General features: G+C 44.1%; 2 protein-coding genes and 1 non-coding gene across 3 annotated transcripts; 2 read left to right on the top strand and 1 right to left on the bottom strand.

Annotated features, from left to right (window-relative positions):
- Positions 1-3,919: 3,919 nt before the first annotated feature.
- Positions 3,920-7,913, top strand: LOC123088111 (mitochondrial arginine transporter BAC1). Its single transcript, XM_044510275.1, has 8 exons — positions 3,920-4,210; positions 5,649-5,738; positions 6,285-6,386; positions 6,488-6,592; positions 6,693-6,785; positions 6,856-7,056; positions 7,132-7,230; positions 7,325-7,913. The coding sequence occupies exons 1-8, from the start codon at positions 4,115-4,117 to the stop codon at positions 7,457-7,459; spliced, it is 921 nt and encodes a 306-aa protein (XP_044366210.1). The 5' UTR covers positions 3,920-4,114; the 3' UTR covers positions 7,460-7,913.
- Positions 7,914-8,662: 749 nt separating this feature from the next.
- TRNAD-GUC (transfer RNA aspartic acid (anticodon GUC)) lies at positions 8,663-8,734 on the top strand. Its single transcript has one exon. It is a non-coding gene; the product is annotated as a tRNA-Asp (tRNA).
- LOC123088112 (ras-related protein RABH1b) lies at positions 8,723-10,594 on the bottom strand. The gene is made up of 6 exons (XM_044510276.1): positions 10,465-10,594; positions 10,286-10,356; positions 9,831-9,919; positions 9,381-9,492; positions 9,175-9,265; positions 8,723-9,022 (listed from the first exon to the last, which is right to left on the bottom strand). The coding sequence occupies exons 1-6, from the start codon at positions 10,582-10,584 to the stop codon at positions 8,861-8,863; spliced, it is 645 nt and encodes a 214-aa protein (XP_044366211.1). The 5' UTR covers positions 10,585-10,594; the 3' UTR covers positions 8,723-8,860.
- Positions 10,595-14,879: the final 4,285 nt, after the last annotated feature.

The following is a 14,879-nucleotide window of genomic DNA, read 5'->3' as shown; positions in this document are numbered from 1 at the left end:
CCGAGTTCTAGCACACGTTCAGCTCGATGACGATCCCCGGACTCCGATCCAGCAAAGTGTCAGGGAAGAGTTCCGTCAGCACGACGGCGTGGTGACGATCTTGATGTACTACCGTCGCAGGGCTTCGCCTAAGCACTGCTACAATATTATCGAGATCTATGGTGGAAGGGGGCACCGCACACGGCTAAGAATATAATCACGTGGATCAACTTGTGTCTCTAGGGGTGCCCCGTGCCTCCGTATATAAAGGCTCAAAGGGGGGGGGGGCTGGCCGGCCAAGAGGTGGCGCGCCAAGAGGAGTCCTACTCCTTCCGGGAGTAGGACTCCCCCCTTTCCTAGTTAGAATAGGATTCGTGAAGGGGGGAAAGAGAGAGGAGAGAAGGAAGGGGGGCGCCGGCCCCCTCTCTCCTTGTCCTATTCGGACTAAGGGGGGGAGGGGCGCGCGGCCCATCCCTGGCCACCTCTCCTATCTCCCACTAAGGCCCACTAAGGCCCATATACCTCCGGGGGGGGGGGGGGTTCCGGTAACCTCCCGGTACTCCGGTAAAATCCCGATTTCATTCGGAACACTTCCGATATCCAAACATAGGCTTCCAATATATCAATCTTTATGTCTCGACCATTTCGAGACTCCTCGTCATATCCGTGATCACATCCGGGACTCCGAACAACCTTCGGTACATCAAAATGCATAAACTCATAATATAACTGTCATCGTAACCTTAAGCGTGCGGACCCTACGGGTTCGAGAACAATGTAGACATGACTGAGACACGTCTCCGGTCAATAACCAATAGCGGAACCTGGATGCTCATATTGGCTCCTACATATTCTACGAAGATCTTTTATCGGTCAGACCGCATAACAACATACGTTGTTCCCTTTGTCATCGGTATGTTACTTGCCCGAGATTCGATCGTCGGTATCCCATACCTAGTTCAATCTCGTTACCGGCAAGTCTCTTTACTCGTTCCGTAATACATCATCCCGCAACTAACTCATTAGTTGCAATGCTTGCAAGGCTTAAGTGATGTGCATTACCGAGAGGGCCCAGAGATACCTCTCCGACAATTGGAGTGACAAATCCTAATCTCGAAATACGCCAACCCAACATGTACCTTTGGAGACACCTGTAGAGCTCCTTTATAATCACCCAGTTACGTTGTGACATTTGGTAGCACACATAGTGTTCCTCCGGCAAACGGGAGTTGCATAATCTCATAGTCACAGGAACATGTATAAGTCATGAAGAAAGCAATAGCAACATACTAAACGATCGGGTGCTAAGATAATGGAATGGGTCATGTCAATCAGATCATTCAACTAATAATGTGATCCCGTTAATCAAATGACAACTCTTTGTCCATGGTTAGGAAACATAACCATCTTTGATTAACGAGCTAGTCAAGTAGAGGCATACTAGTGACATTCTGTTTGTCTATGTATTCACACATGTATTATGTTTCCGGTTAATGCAATTCTAGCATGAATAATAAACTTTTATCATGATATAAGGAAATAAATAATAACTTTATTATTGCCTCTAGGGCATATTTCCTTCACCCCCCCACCAATGTATAGGTGCTTAGCTTTTGTAGCTAAGCTTCCCTCATAGAATTGTTTAATAATTAATCTCCTTCATGTATTGGTTGGTAGTCACTTTACATAGGTTCACGTGCTTAGCACCGTTTCTTCCTGGGTCACCATAATGCTCTCTCTCCTCTTTAATTGCTTTGCCACATCACTATTTTTCTTATGTGGCGTCCTTAGCACCTGTACACCTTGGAGCACCGGGAAGGGCCTAAAGTGTTTTTTTAGATGATGTGAGTGGTTCTACTTAAGAGTTTGTCGCCATGCGGCCGCTCTAGACCTCCCTAGGGGCCTAGCTCTAGCAGGCAGTATTCTCCTTTGATTTTTTGTGCATATCTTTTTGTGTTGTTTTCCACCTGAAATTTATACATGCACAATAGCAGATACCATATTGTGATTTTGCTAAAAAAATCATCGGTCTTGTTAGTTTTCATTCACTTTTGGCAAGTCTAGAAGGCAAAAGCTAAGCAAATGTGCTCGAAAAATAGATACATTTAGAACATTTCGCAACACAACCGCGGTAAAAAGACAATGAATTGTTGTGATATGGTATAAAAACATGAACAAACACATGATGTAAACTGTACATGTCAATTAGTCATATTCATTCAAATAACACAAAGGTAACTGTTGCATTTACGGAAGCAAGGCTGGATAGATCATGCATGGGCCATGTTGTCAACGAGGCGAATGAACTTGTAACTTTGTTGGCTAATGTGTTGCGAGTGGAGAACCTGATCGACATGTGGTTACAAGATGCCTCTAGTGCCATAGTATGCCTATTGGTTACTGATTGTAACCTTGCTCATTTTTAATAAAATTTCCTGATTTCATAAAAGAAAACTAGGTAAGAAGGACAGCCCTACATGATCGAGCTAGATCAAAAGAATCGTCATAAGAGCATTTCCAACACCCGCCCAACGCGCGGCGCTCTAAAAAGCAATCTGCAGCGCGCCCATCGTCTGAAAAAGCGCGGCGGACAGCGCTGGCTCCAGCAGCCGCGCTAAAATGCAGCGCGAGCTATCCCACGCACATTGCGTACATATTTTAAAATAGATATTTTACATCATAGATAAAAACGATACATAGATCTTTTACATAGTTCCACAGTATAGATAGATAAAAACTGCAACGACATAAAAAACTACTAGATAGTGCAACTAGATAAACTACAACCTACTCCCAGTCGTCGTCATCATCATCACCGTCATCCTCGCTGGTCTGGTCCGAAGTATCGAGCCACATGTCGTCTCAACGAGGATCATTAGCCGAAAAGATCGACTGCCCACCATTTTCAACGATCTCGCACTGCGATAACGCCAGGGCCTTCCGCCGACGCATGTCCAACCGGTCCGCGTGACGCTTTGCCGTCTGCTCCGCCCAGTAGGCTTGCTCGTCGGCGATGTCCTCCGGGTGGCGCCGGCGCCACTCCACCATGGCCCGCTCGTCCTCCTCGGCGATGAGGAGGCAGCGCTGCCGCTCAGCGTGCTCCGCACGGTCTTGTGCCGTGATAAGACGAGGCGGAGTGGCGACGTCCAGCGCCTGCTGGAGCGTGTAGACGTCCTGGAAGTTCATCTGCGGGCGCGGCCTGCCTAGGCGCCACGCCGTCGCGTCGTACGCGCGGGCGGCCTCGTGCGCCGTCTCGAAGGTGCCGAGGCCGAGCCGGACATCGCCGGACCGGATCTCGGAGTAGTATCAGCCGTTGGGGCGCTGGCGGACGCCGCGGTAGCCCGACGCTCCTCGACGGCGCGACGTCATGGTGGCGCGTCGGTGGCGGGGCGCTGGAGCGGCGAGGAAGCAACGAGGAAGCGGGGGAGGCGCGCGTGGCAACGAAAGAGGAAGAGAGAATGTGGAATAGCCGCGTGACGAGCGCCACAATTTAAAGACATGCTGGAAGCGGTGCGCCAAAAATAGCGTGCGAGCTGCCGCCTTTTCCCGCGCATGCGCAAACGATTTCCGCGCGCGCTAATTTCCCGCCACCGCTGGAGCGTGCGAAAACGTCTCGCGCGTGCTGAAAACTCAGTTCACCACGCGCGCGCCTTTTGGCACGGCTGTTGAAGATGCTTAAGGCCCTCATCTAACTTGGTGGCGGCGCTGATGCAGATCGAGAATGTGGGCGGGAGGGGAAATGGTGGGACGGAGGGGTGTGGGGGTGCTAGACGGCAGACACGGTTTGTGGGATTTTTTTTAGAACAAGGTTTATGGGACTTGGCAGTGTTTCATTTTTTTTGAAGGCAGGGGTTGTTTTTTACGTATAAAACCGCTCGAGAAGCCCAAAACACTGGGCCAAATGGGCCATATCATCCGCCCCCGATAGCCCATCAACAACATTCCCTTTCTCTGCTCTCTCACCGGACGACCCCCGCCTGCCGAAACAGAAGCGAAAAAACATTGCTCGACGACTCGGCGCTTTCCTTTTCCCCTCGAGCGCCGGCGCCGGCGTGCGGCCGGAAACCTCCGTTGCTCCCTGCTTCGACGTTTTCCTATTCAGCGCTGCACGACCGCCTGCGGTGCTTCTTCTGGTATGGCTGGCTTAGGCGACGCCGCCAAGGAATACATCGCTGGATCTGCTGCAGGCGTCGCCCAGGTAGTCGTCGGCCACCCTTTCGACACCGTGAAGGTAAATTCTCTTTCCTTTCTTCTTCGCTTCCCTTTTTATCCATCTTTTGGTGTTTGCGTGCGTCCGCACGCCGGTAATTTGATCTGTTGTGCTCCTGTGCTCTGGTTGTGTTTTTGTACGCTGTGCTATGGCCGCAGCGTTGCTGTTCGATCAAATGCCTGTTAGGGATAGACTTCGTAATGCCAAAAGGAAACACACGCGAAGTTGGATAATGACACAGCTTTTAAAACCAGAATTGAGGCCCATTACATAGGTAAACAGCTAGTGACGAAGAACTCAAGGAATTCAAGGTATTGGGTTCATAAGCCAAATCGAGCCCGAGTAAAGCCCCTCAAACGGGCCTAAAATTGCTGTGGCTAAGAATTTAAATGAGAGGGGGTATTGACAGGTAATTAGATTATGATTGCTGTTGTTACTAATTGCTGCTACAAGATTGCAAGTTCAATGTTTGTTACTGCTTGCTTGAGAATACTTTTCTCTTTTCATCATTCCCTCTATCTGTCCGTTGTGATCGTTCTGATGATGAAGTATGGAGAGATACCTGTAGGTAGTTTGGTTGATATTACCGGCTTTTGAGTGTGCTTAGAAATACCTGGCATTCATATCAGTCGTGTTCAATTCCAAATTCAGCTGGTTGTACTTGCCGTCTTTTAATTCGACCGCGCATGCATTACTGCATTGATTCAGGACATGCCAAGCCTTTTATCTTCTTTGAGTTTGGATTTTTTTGGATGTTTGCACAGGTGCTACCTAATAAAACACTTCATCCAAAAATGATCATATCCGTAGGATCTTATTGTTTCATTGTCTTGACTTAGTTCTAGGATTTTCTGCTTGACAATTAAACTCTTTGAGGCCCTGACCAGTTGTTCGTTAACTCATACCGTCATACAGTAGTGTGTTTTTCTAATGACGGTGTTGGAGATTTTTGAGGCATACTAAGCAATGTTACATTGTAGTTTCCAAACAAGGCATTGCTCCCTACAGAAGCATGGTTGCCCCAAGGTCCATGTTCTAGGTTTTTGTGTCACTTTATGATTACATACAGGTCTGGCTGCCAATGGCATGCGAGGTGATGCTGGCAAACTGGGAAACTAATTGTACTTCTTTTGTTGTAATTAGGATACTCTCTTGTTTATTCCAGTGTATGAGAATGCCCAGAATATATTTTTGTTTTCCTGTGCATATATTAGGCAAAACTCTGCAGTTTGGATGGAATTAGGGATCCAGGGCGGCGCCCGATCCACCCCGCTCTGTAATCAAAACAGGCTCAGCTTAGTTATAGCAAATTTTTAGTGATGCAGTTCAGTTTGAACTAACTTCCCACTTTGGCGGGCTTATGCAGGACCCCGCCCTGCATCCCTAGATGGAATATATGTTAACCATTTTCTTTATTATTTTCCCCATGTGAATTCAAGATAACTTTGTTCATCAATAGGTCAAATTGCAAGCTCACAACACCAGGGCTCACGGAAAGGTCTACAAGAATGCATTCCACTGCACTAGTAGGATACTGGTTGAGGAAGGAGTAAGCCCCTTCTTTTGTATGTCTCACTTTAGATTTAGTTTGTACTCAGTATTACTCAATTAATCGAGTGTGTTGCTTTTATACAAAGCACCTGGTGTTTTTCTAGTCCCACATATACATGTTCTGTTCCATAGAGAACAAAATGAAACTGGCAACTTTTTTCAGTTAACAGTACTGCATTGTGTATTCATCTGACTATTATCAATTGAAAGTATGATTTTATGGAGACTCATTTAATATAGTCCTCTAATACATGACTAGTTCACGAAGCTAAGGAAATTACAAAAAAATCAACTATCTTATGACAGCATTTTCATTGCATCTTTCTACTAGTTAGAACAATTTATTAAAGGATGAGCTGTCATCATTCATCTTGTTAACGGATCAAATTACCATTTTTCTTTGGAGTTAATGGTAGGCACAATTTTAGAACCTACAGGTATTAAACTGAAAACTGCAATAGATTACTTCATCTACATTTTTGATAGCATACAGTTTTATCAACATATGACTGGAAGTTCATTGCATGATTATTTTCCATGACAGATAAGAGGGTTGTATAAAGGCGCATCATCTTCATTTATTGGTATAGCACTTGAAAGCTCCCTTTTTTTTGGCACATATGCACAAGCCAAACAATTACTACAGGTATTTTTTTTCCTTTGGTATACCAATTGCAGGTGGAATGCAAATACTTCTGTCATGGCCTTATCTTAGTTATTAAATTACTCTGTTCATTTTAAATTTAGGGAAAATCTGAGGATTGTAAGCCGCGGCTGCAGGTAATTATTCCTGCTGCTGCCTGCAGTGGAGCCCTGATCAGCTGCATCCTTGCTCCGACTGAGCTGACCAAGGTCAGTCCTGCATCAATCTCTCTTTTTTACAGTTGTTAGCGAGTACACAGGAGGCATGATTCAGGTGACATTTAGTGATGTAATCTCAAGAAATCTCCAGTGCAGAATGCAAGTTCAAGGGAAGGATGTGATGTATGCGACACGGTACTCCAGCCCTCTAGATTGCGCTGTGAAAACACTGCAGCGTGAAGGGGTGAGCTTAATGGCCTTCTGCAAGCTCTTCTAAATTGTGTCTAGTCTAAGGATCTATTATTATGTTACAGGTTAGGGGTATATTTCGTGGTGGTTTAGCAACACTGTACAGAGAGGCAATTGGCAATGCTGTCTTCTTCTGCACTTATGAGTACAGCCGATATTGGATGCACAACTATATAGATTCTCGGCAATTTTCTAGCAACAGTGGCTTGGTTGTGGCAAAAGATATCGGGATAGGAATCATGAGTGGTGGCCTCAGTGGGATGGCTGTACGTATACCGTAATCTTTCAAGTTTATTGTAAGATGCGTTTTTCTTCAATTTGACTAGTATTGCACTCTGCAGTTCTGGACAGCTACCCTGCCAATGGATGTTGCCAAAACGATTATTCAGACAGATCATAACCCTCAGTCGAGCCGAAATCCATTTCGGGTTTTAAACATGGTACATGCCCTGCGATGGTTCATGATCTTCTGTTTTCGTTAGATAGATATATTGCCTTTGCTTGATCATGGCTGCTATGCCTGAAATGCTGCAGGTCTATAGGAGAGCTGGTCTGGCTGGATGTTATGCTGGTCTTGGGCCAACACTGGCAAGAGCATTCCCTGCCAATGCGGCAGCGATTGTTGCCTGGGAGTACAGTGCTAAGATTCTTGGTATAAGGCGTGACTAATGCAAGGGATACGATGCTTGTGGCGGTATTTACCTGCTTCATTCCCCCCAAAAGTCAATAAGAAAGTCAGGAAAAACTAATCATGTTTCCTGGACTGGATGGTATTTATCACGATGACAGCAAAAAAGGGCAAAGTGGCTCTTATTTGTGCAGACACGAGTCTGATTGCGGAGGTTATTGGGGGAATGAAGCAATTTGCCCTGTTTTCATGATTAACTGCTCTCACTTCGCTCGCTGTTACTATTACGGAAATCATTTCATGGTTTACGAGTTAGGGTTTTCTTTGAAAAGTACTGTGTATGGTTAGTGTTCTATGATTGGAATGAACGTTGGGGTTTTCAATAAGAAGTACTCCCTCCATCCCAAAATAAGTGACTCAGCTTTGTACTAGCTTTAGTGCAAAGTTACTATAAAGTTGAGTCACTTATTTTGGGACGGAGGGAATATCTGGTTAGTGTTCTATGATTGAAAGAAAAGTACTCCCTCCGTCCCTTAATGTAAGCCGTTTGTTGACACTAGTGTAGTGTTAAAAAGCGTCTTACATTTTGTGACGGAGGAAGTATTATTGTTTGTTCAATCTAAACTATTTATTGAGAGAGAGCCTCACTGGGTAGGGTTGATAGTCTTGGTGAAGGGAGGGACCAATCATGAAGTGACTACCAAGAAGTGTTCTCATGTCGTTGTAAACAGGAAGATTTCACAACAGGCTGAAGTAGGCATGAGCGACATTGTTCAGTGCTCATATGTAGTCATACTTTTTGTGCACACCATTCGCAAGTGCATTATAAGTCAAAAGTCACTCATCAAATGCACCCACTTCTGGTTATGTCACCGTGCTTGATTACGGTCGCCTTGGTAAATCAAAAGTCAAAAGTCACTCATCAAATGCCTCACCGTCCAGAACGGACGACATGAATCTACGCTCGTGAATCATGCTGCCATACTTGGACATAAAAGTACGTCACTGGTTTTTTTTGCTTTTGCAGTTAATCAGGCTGTTAATCTTAGACTAAAGCTAAATTTAGGATCAGGCTGGCGTTTTCCCTGTTGTAGTTCTGTGAAAAGAAGAGTACATCATCCCATTCATCTAGCTCACACAATGGAGGTGAATTTTGCAAGGCAGAAACATGGCAGCAGCGAAGGCACACGAGTAACTGACCGTCCTTGCCGATTAGTGGGCAACATTCGGGAAATCATCACCAAGTCGTTGTAGTATAGTGGTAAGTATTCCCGCCTGTCACGCGGGTGACCCGGGTTCGATCCCCGGCAACGGCGAACTTTTTTTTTCGTTCTCACGCCTAAACAATTTTTTTCATTTCTCTGTCCGCAATCTGTTTTGGCCAAAATTACATTCTTGCTCTGTCTGCCCGCAAACTCTCCTCTAATAAAAGAACACAAAGCTCAGCAAGAACATCCTCCTGCTTTCTGCTCCTGCTGCGCGGCGGCGCCTGAGCCTGCTGGCCCGGAGGCCGGCCTCAGGTTGATGTCCACCATGTCCTCCTGCTTGGCCGACGAGAGCGCGTCCATACCAGGAAGGTTCGTGGCGATCGTCCGGAACAACGCCTGCAGTCAGGGTTCGAGTTTTCACGGTCAGATGTTTGGCTGGAGTTGGAGATGCAAAATGGCTGGAGAAATAGATTCTACTCCCTAGTGATCTAAACGATCTTATATTTCTTTACAGAGGGAGTAATAGATAAAAAACAAGTTGGGAGAACCTTGATGTTGAAGCCGGCCTTGGCGCTGGTCTCCATGAACAATGCGCCGTGCTCCTTGGCCTTGGCTTCCCCTTCGTCCGTGGCCACTTGCCTGCACGTGGCAACGTTCAGGCGAACAAAACAAACAGAAGGAAATGAACCACCGCCAAGATTGGTGCAGTGTGGCTTTCTCCACAGAGATTCAGTGATATGTATATAATGCGTACCTCTGATCAACGAGGTCTGTTTTATTTCCGACGAGCACAATCAGCACGTCTTTGCCTCTCGCCGTGTTCACCTCGTCGATCCACTTAGATGTATGCAGAAACGATTGCGTGTCTGCAAAAAAGAAGAGAATTGGTGGTACGAGGCCGTCAGTGTACGAGGATGATATATACATGCTGGTGTGCTTTCTTCATATCGTCAGATACAGTTCTGTGGTTGAGGATGTCACTGCAACTAATTACCCTCAGCTGAAATAGTTCAGACTGCCCCGCAAAAAAAAAAAAGAAAAAAAAAGAAATAGTTCAGACTGATTCATCTATATGTCTGCTTAGATTTCATGCATCTCTACGAAATACAGTAGTTCCAAAACAAATTTAAGATCGGGATACTACTTTCTAGTTACTTATTGTGCTGGCGAGTATATTTTGTGAAGACATAGACAGGTAACTTGCCTGTTACGTCGTAGACGATCACCGCGACCGAAGAGTCTCTGATGTAGCTCGGAATCAGGCTCCGGAACCTCTCCTGCCCAGCCGTGTCCCTGCACATTTTCACAGTTACAAACAGTTGACCAGGGGAAAAAATTACTGGTATCTGCGTGTTGTTTCGCAATGTGCCAAGCATAATTTCAGGACCTAAACTTCAGGTTTCTCTAAAGATATGGCAAAATTATCTGGATTTCGGAAATGCAAAGATATTCTTCTTGGAAAAATAATACATCCATGTTCTTTTTTCTTTTTCTCATGGAAACGGTGATGAAAAAAAGTATCCCAATCTCGAATATGGCAATTAAGCAAGCATCGATGTGTCAGAGTTTACAAATAACCAGCTGGACATATGCAGCACAACTGAATTTTATTATTACTACAACCAAAACAAGGCAGCTCAACGAGGAACCATCGCATACCATAGCTGTAGGCGAACCGTGCGGTCCTCGAGGTACATGGTCTTGGAGAGGAAATCGATCCCGATGGTGGCCTGCACACAGAGCCACAGCAGGCGGTCAGAATTTGCCAATCGTACGAGGTTGGGGCGATCGATCGATCGATGGGGAGCTTTGCAAATCGAAGAGAAAGAGGAGGAGACCTGGTAGGTGGCGTCGAACTTGTCGTACATGAAGCGGGTGATGATGGCGGTCTTGCCCACCGCCTGGTCGCCGAGGAACACCAGCTTGTACTTGGCCAGCGCCGACACCACCGGCGCCATCGCTTGCTTGCTTGCTTGCTCGGCCCGGAGCTAGCTAGTCGGGCGATGCGATCTCTTCTGCTCCGAGTTGGATGCTCCCTGGAGCAATTTGGATGCTCGATCGGGTCTGGACGCGTGAAACCAGTGGAAAGGGGACGGACGGAAGAAGAAGAAGAAGGAGGTTTGCTTTGAACGGAGAAGGGGACGGGGCGACTTTGGACGTTCCCAAAGCCAGCTGGGGAAGGAGTCCCGTGTGTTGACGCGCCATCCGTCCATGCAAATACTACTACTACTACTACTCCTACTCCTTGAAAGTTTGTATTCTTTCTTGCAACTTTTTCTTCCTTGGCCACGAAGCACTCCCCCTGTTTTGTTCGACATAAATCCAAGCTAGTAATCGGTGCGTTCCAAAAGGGGGCGACCTAACTGCAACAGACGCTTGCAGTTTTGTCCGTGTCGATTCATTTACCACATGTTGTCACCCGCTTCTATCGGTCGTTGTCTTCTTCTTCTTCTTCTTCTTCTTCTTTCAAAACATCGCCTCCTCTGTTCTCTTAAACGGGAAATTGCACATGTTGCTATGGTATAACAACCTGATTTTGTCCAAATGGCAAAGCTCGGGGTGGGGGTGGGGGTGTATTAGTCTAAATTTTTCTACGATTGCTGAGAGGTCGAAAATATTTCATAATTTCATCGAAAGATAACTTAGCTGCAAATGCCCTTTTCATGTATATTATCATGCAAATGCCGAAGCGAGTCGTCTACCTTTCTATTACAGAAAATGTACGGAACTAAAGTCATCCATCGATACATGACACCAACAACATTTGGCGGGTTGTGCAACAAATACCCATCCCTAACACAAACCAACCCTAGTTTAAACCTCGACATCTAACCACTCCTCATTGGCAACATCACCCTCGACAAACCTTACTCATCGATCACCATGTGAAGATCCTTCCATCAAATCGCCAATAGTTTGGAATTGTGGAGGCTGATCGATGGCGCCTGAACAGTTGAGCATGTTGGTGATGCCGTCCAGCCGCGGTAGATACCCCCGGATCCCTGGTTTTCTTTTCTTTTAATATAACGAAAGGATCTCTCTGTTCCCCATATTTCCACGTGACAACATACATGGAACCTCCTATTTGATGGTCGTTGCATGATATGGGAGGGGTGCTGCACAAGTAGCGTCCTGGTGGGCAGGCCCATGCAAGCGCAATGTAGCGAGCGAGCCTATGTTTTTTTTATAGTTTCTATCGCTTTTACTAATCTTCCGTCATTTTTCCTTCGATTTAAAAACATTCTTTCTTAAATTTCAAAACATTTTTGAAGATATATGTGAATGATTTTCGAAACCATATGAACATTTTTGGGGAAAATTTTTAATTACAAAAACATTTTGAACGTGAAGATTTTTATTTTTTAAACATTATGTAAAAACATGAAAAATTTCTTGAATTTGCAAACATCTTAAAAATTAAAGGATTTTTAATTTTGAATTTTTCATAAACCATTTTTTAATATTTTAAAATACAAGAAAACGATTAAAAAAAGACAAAAAATCAAAAAAAAAACGGACCAGAACCTTCTAGAATGTTTCTATAACCCGTTAAAAACCGACCAGTAAGGTACAGGGCTGCGTGGCTGGCTTCCCGTGTGTGATTTTAGTCGCACGGAGCATGTAATAGAAAATGCCAACATCCATCACCGGTGGTTCCCGCGAACTCCAACTACTCTAGTGTACCTAATCGAACACAGTAACTCACTAGATCAGTTTTGGGAAGGTTCCGCGGACCAGTTTTGGGAATATGTTTTTTGTTGTTTTGTCTCCTTTTTTCCTTGAATACATGTCGAAACAATTGTACATTTTTTGTATACATGTGTAATATTTTAATAAATAATAAAAAAGTTATATACATGATGCATAGTTTTTTAAAACTCAGGTTATAACAAATCATTTAACTAATATTTAGATATTTTTGAATACACATTGAACATTTTGGTAGTGGTACAAAACATTTTCTAAAAATTACATGAACATTTAGATTGTACTGGCACCTTCGATCTATATTAATTATCATTGATTTTGTGCAACTTTCTACTAAATCGGCAATAATAAATATGGTAGAGTGGGTAATAGTTTTTAAAAATGTCAAATTTTTTTATAGTTTGAAATTTAAAATATATATTTGGACATGTTTTTACATTGTATAATTGTTTTGACAAATGTCATGAACATATTTTTCAAATGCATGATTGTTTTTGTAAATCTCACAAACAATTTTTTTTAAGTTATGCCACCATTTTTTACATTGGATGACCATTTTTTTTGAATGCCACAAACATATTTTTGAGACCTGTGAACATTTTGAAGTGACACAAATATTTTTGTGAATGCTATCAGTATTTTTGTGAAATTGCAATGGATGTTTCATATGACAAAAGATAAGAAAAACCAACAGGACGTGGGCTCGCAAGCCAACACTCCTTTGCACTGGCCCGACCCATTTAGGAAACGCGAGAGGCGAACGGATTCTTCGAAATCACTAATTAAGGAGTACTCGTTGCAAAGAACACTTCACTTTCCTAGGTCGCGACAAGTGGCGCACATGCAGCACGCCACTTGTCGCAACCTGGGTGTTTTCCCTTTTTTCGTAGATCCGTTTATTCAAAACGTTTTATCTCTTAAACCGTGCGTCCAAATATCGAACCGTTTTCACCATTGGATTCCTCGCGTCGAGATCTTCAAAACTAGATCCCATGTTGATAGGTTTTGACGAACTTTTTTTTCACGAAAAAAACCGAACCGGAAGCATGGTTTTTTCTCTTTTCGAAAGAGGCACGGGCGCCCGTGCCTCTCACGAAATCACAATCGTGCCTCTTGTGGAAGCAAAACCGTGACTCTCGTGAAAGGAAAAAAAACAGAAAACACGTTTTTTTTTCGTTTTCAAGAGGCACGGCCGTGACTATCGCGAAAGCACAACCGTGCCTCTCGCGGAAGCAAAACCATGACTCTCGTAAAAGAAAAAAACAGAAAACACGTATTTTTTCCCTTTCCGAGAGGCACGGCCGTGACTTTCGCGTAAGCACAACCATGCCTCTCGCGGAAACAAAACCGTGACTCTCACGAAAGAAAAAAAACAGAAAACGCGTTTTTTTTCCTTTCCGAGAGGCACAGCTGTGACTCTCGCAAAAGCACAACCGTGCCTCTCGCGGAAGAAAAACCGTGACTCTCGCAAAAAAAATAAACAGAAAACGCATTTTTTTCGTTTCCGAAAGGCACGACCATGACTCTCGATAAAACACAACCGTGACTTTTGCGAAAGGAAAAAAAAGAAAACGCGTTTTTTCACGAATTTTTTTTTTTGAATTTTTTTTGATTGAAAAGCTAAGAAAGACCGGAGGGAAACGAAAACATCGAAAAAACCCGGGAAAAAACCGTTTAAAAAGCCGAAAACGCGTGTGGAAAAATAAAAAAATAAAATCCGAAAGGAGCATCCAGAACGCGACACGTGGCGAATGGCTGAGAGCGCGCCAAGTGGCGCTGATCGTTGCGAGGCTCCCGAAGGAGCGCTCGTTAACTAGTTGCTCCTCGGATTCTTTCGGTTTGGGTGTTAGAATTAAACGGGCTTGGCCCATTAATAATTTTTGAAATCTCAAAGTGAACCATGTGTAAAATAGAAAGTGATTGAAGGAAATATGCCCTAGAGGCAATAATAAAGTTATTATTTATTTCCTTATATCATGATAAAAGTTTATTATTCATGCTAGAATTGTATTAACCAGAAATATAATACATGTGTGAATACATAGACAAATAGAGTGTCACTAGTGTGTCTCTACTAGACTAGCTTGTTAATCAAAGATGGTTATGTTTCCTAACCATGGACAAAGAGTTGTCATTTGATTAACAGGATCACATCATTAGTTGAATGATCTGATTGACATGACCCATTCCATTAGCTTAGCACCCGATCGTTTAGTATGTTGCTATTGCTTTCTTCATGACTTATACATGTTCCTATGACTATGAGATTATGCAACTCCCGTTTGCCAGAGGAACACTTTGTGTGCTACCAAACGTCACAACGTAACTGGGTGATTATAAAGGAGCTCTACAGGTGTCTCCAAAGGTACATGTTGGGTTGGCGTATTTCGAGATTAGGATTTGTCACTCCGATTGTCGGAGAGGTATCTCTGGGCCCTCTCGGTAATGCACATCACTTAAGCCTTGCAAGCATTGCAACTAATGAGTTAGTTGCGAGATGATGTATTACAGAACGAGTAAAGAGACTTGCCGGTAACGAGATTGA

Source organism: Triticum aestivum, chromosome 4A (genome assembly GCF_018294505.1).
Source record: "Triticum aestivum cultivar Chinese Spring chromosome 4A, IWGSC CS RefSeq v2.1, whole genome shotgun sequence".
In the NCBI taxonomy this organism is placed as follows: domain Eukaryota; kingdom Viridiplantae; phylum Streptophyta; class Magnoliopsida; order Poales; family Poaceae; genus Triticum; species Triticum aestivum.
Note: the sequence above shows the minus strand (reverse complement) of the source record. Positions and strands in the feature narration are given on the sequence as shown.

What these genes read in the sequence shown, in the direction of transcription:
- LOC123088112 (XM_044510276.1), bottom strand. Translation starts at nt 10,584, where the DNA reads ATGGCGCCGGTGGTGTCGGCGCTGGCCAAGTACAAGCTGGTGTTCCTC. An exon ending in ACGGTTCGCCTACAGCTATG is followed by an intron (nt 9,920 to 10,285) that starts GTATGCGATGGT and finishes GAAAATGTGCAG; the next exon opens with GGACACGGCTGGGCAGGAGA. An exon ending in AGGCCGGCTTCAACATCAAG is followed by an intron (nt 9,023 to 9,174) that starts GTTCTCCCAACT and finishes CCCTGACTGCAG; the next exon opens with GCGTTGTTCCGGACGATCGC.
- LOC123088111 (XM_044510275.1), top strand. Translation starts at nt 4,115, where the DNA reads ATGGCTGGCTTAGGCGACGCCGCCAAGGAATACATCGCTGGATCTGCT. An exon ending in GGATACTGGTTGAGGAAGGA is followed by an intron (nt 5,739 to 6,284) that starts GTAAGCCCCTTC and finishes TTTCCATGACAG; the next exon opens with ATAAGAGGGTTGTATAAAGG. An exon ending in AAGCCAAACAATTACTACAG is followed by an intron (nt 6,387 to 6,487) that starts GTATTTTTTTTC and finishes TTTTAAATTTAG; the next exon opens with GGAAAATCTGAGGATTGTAA.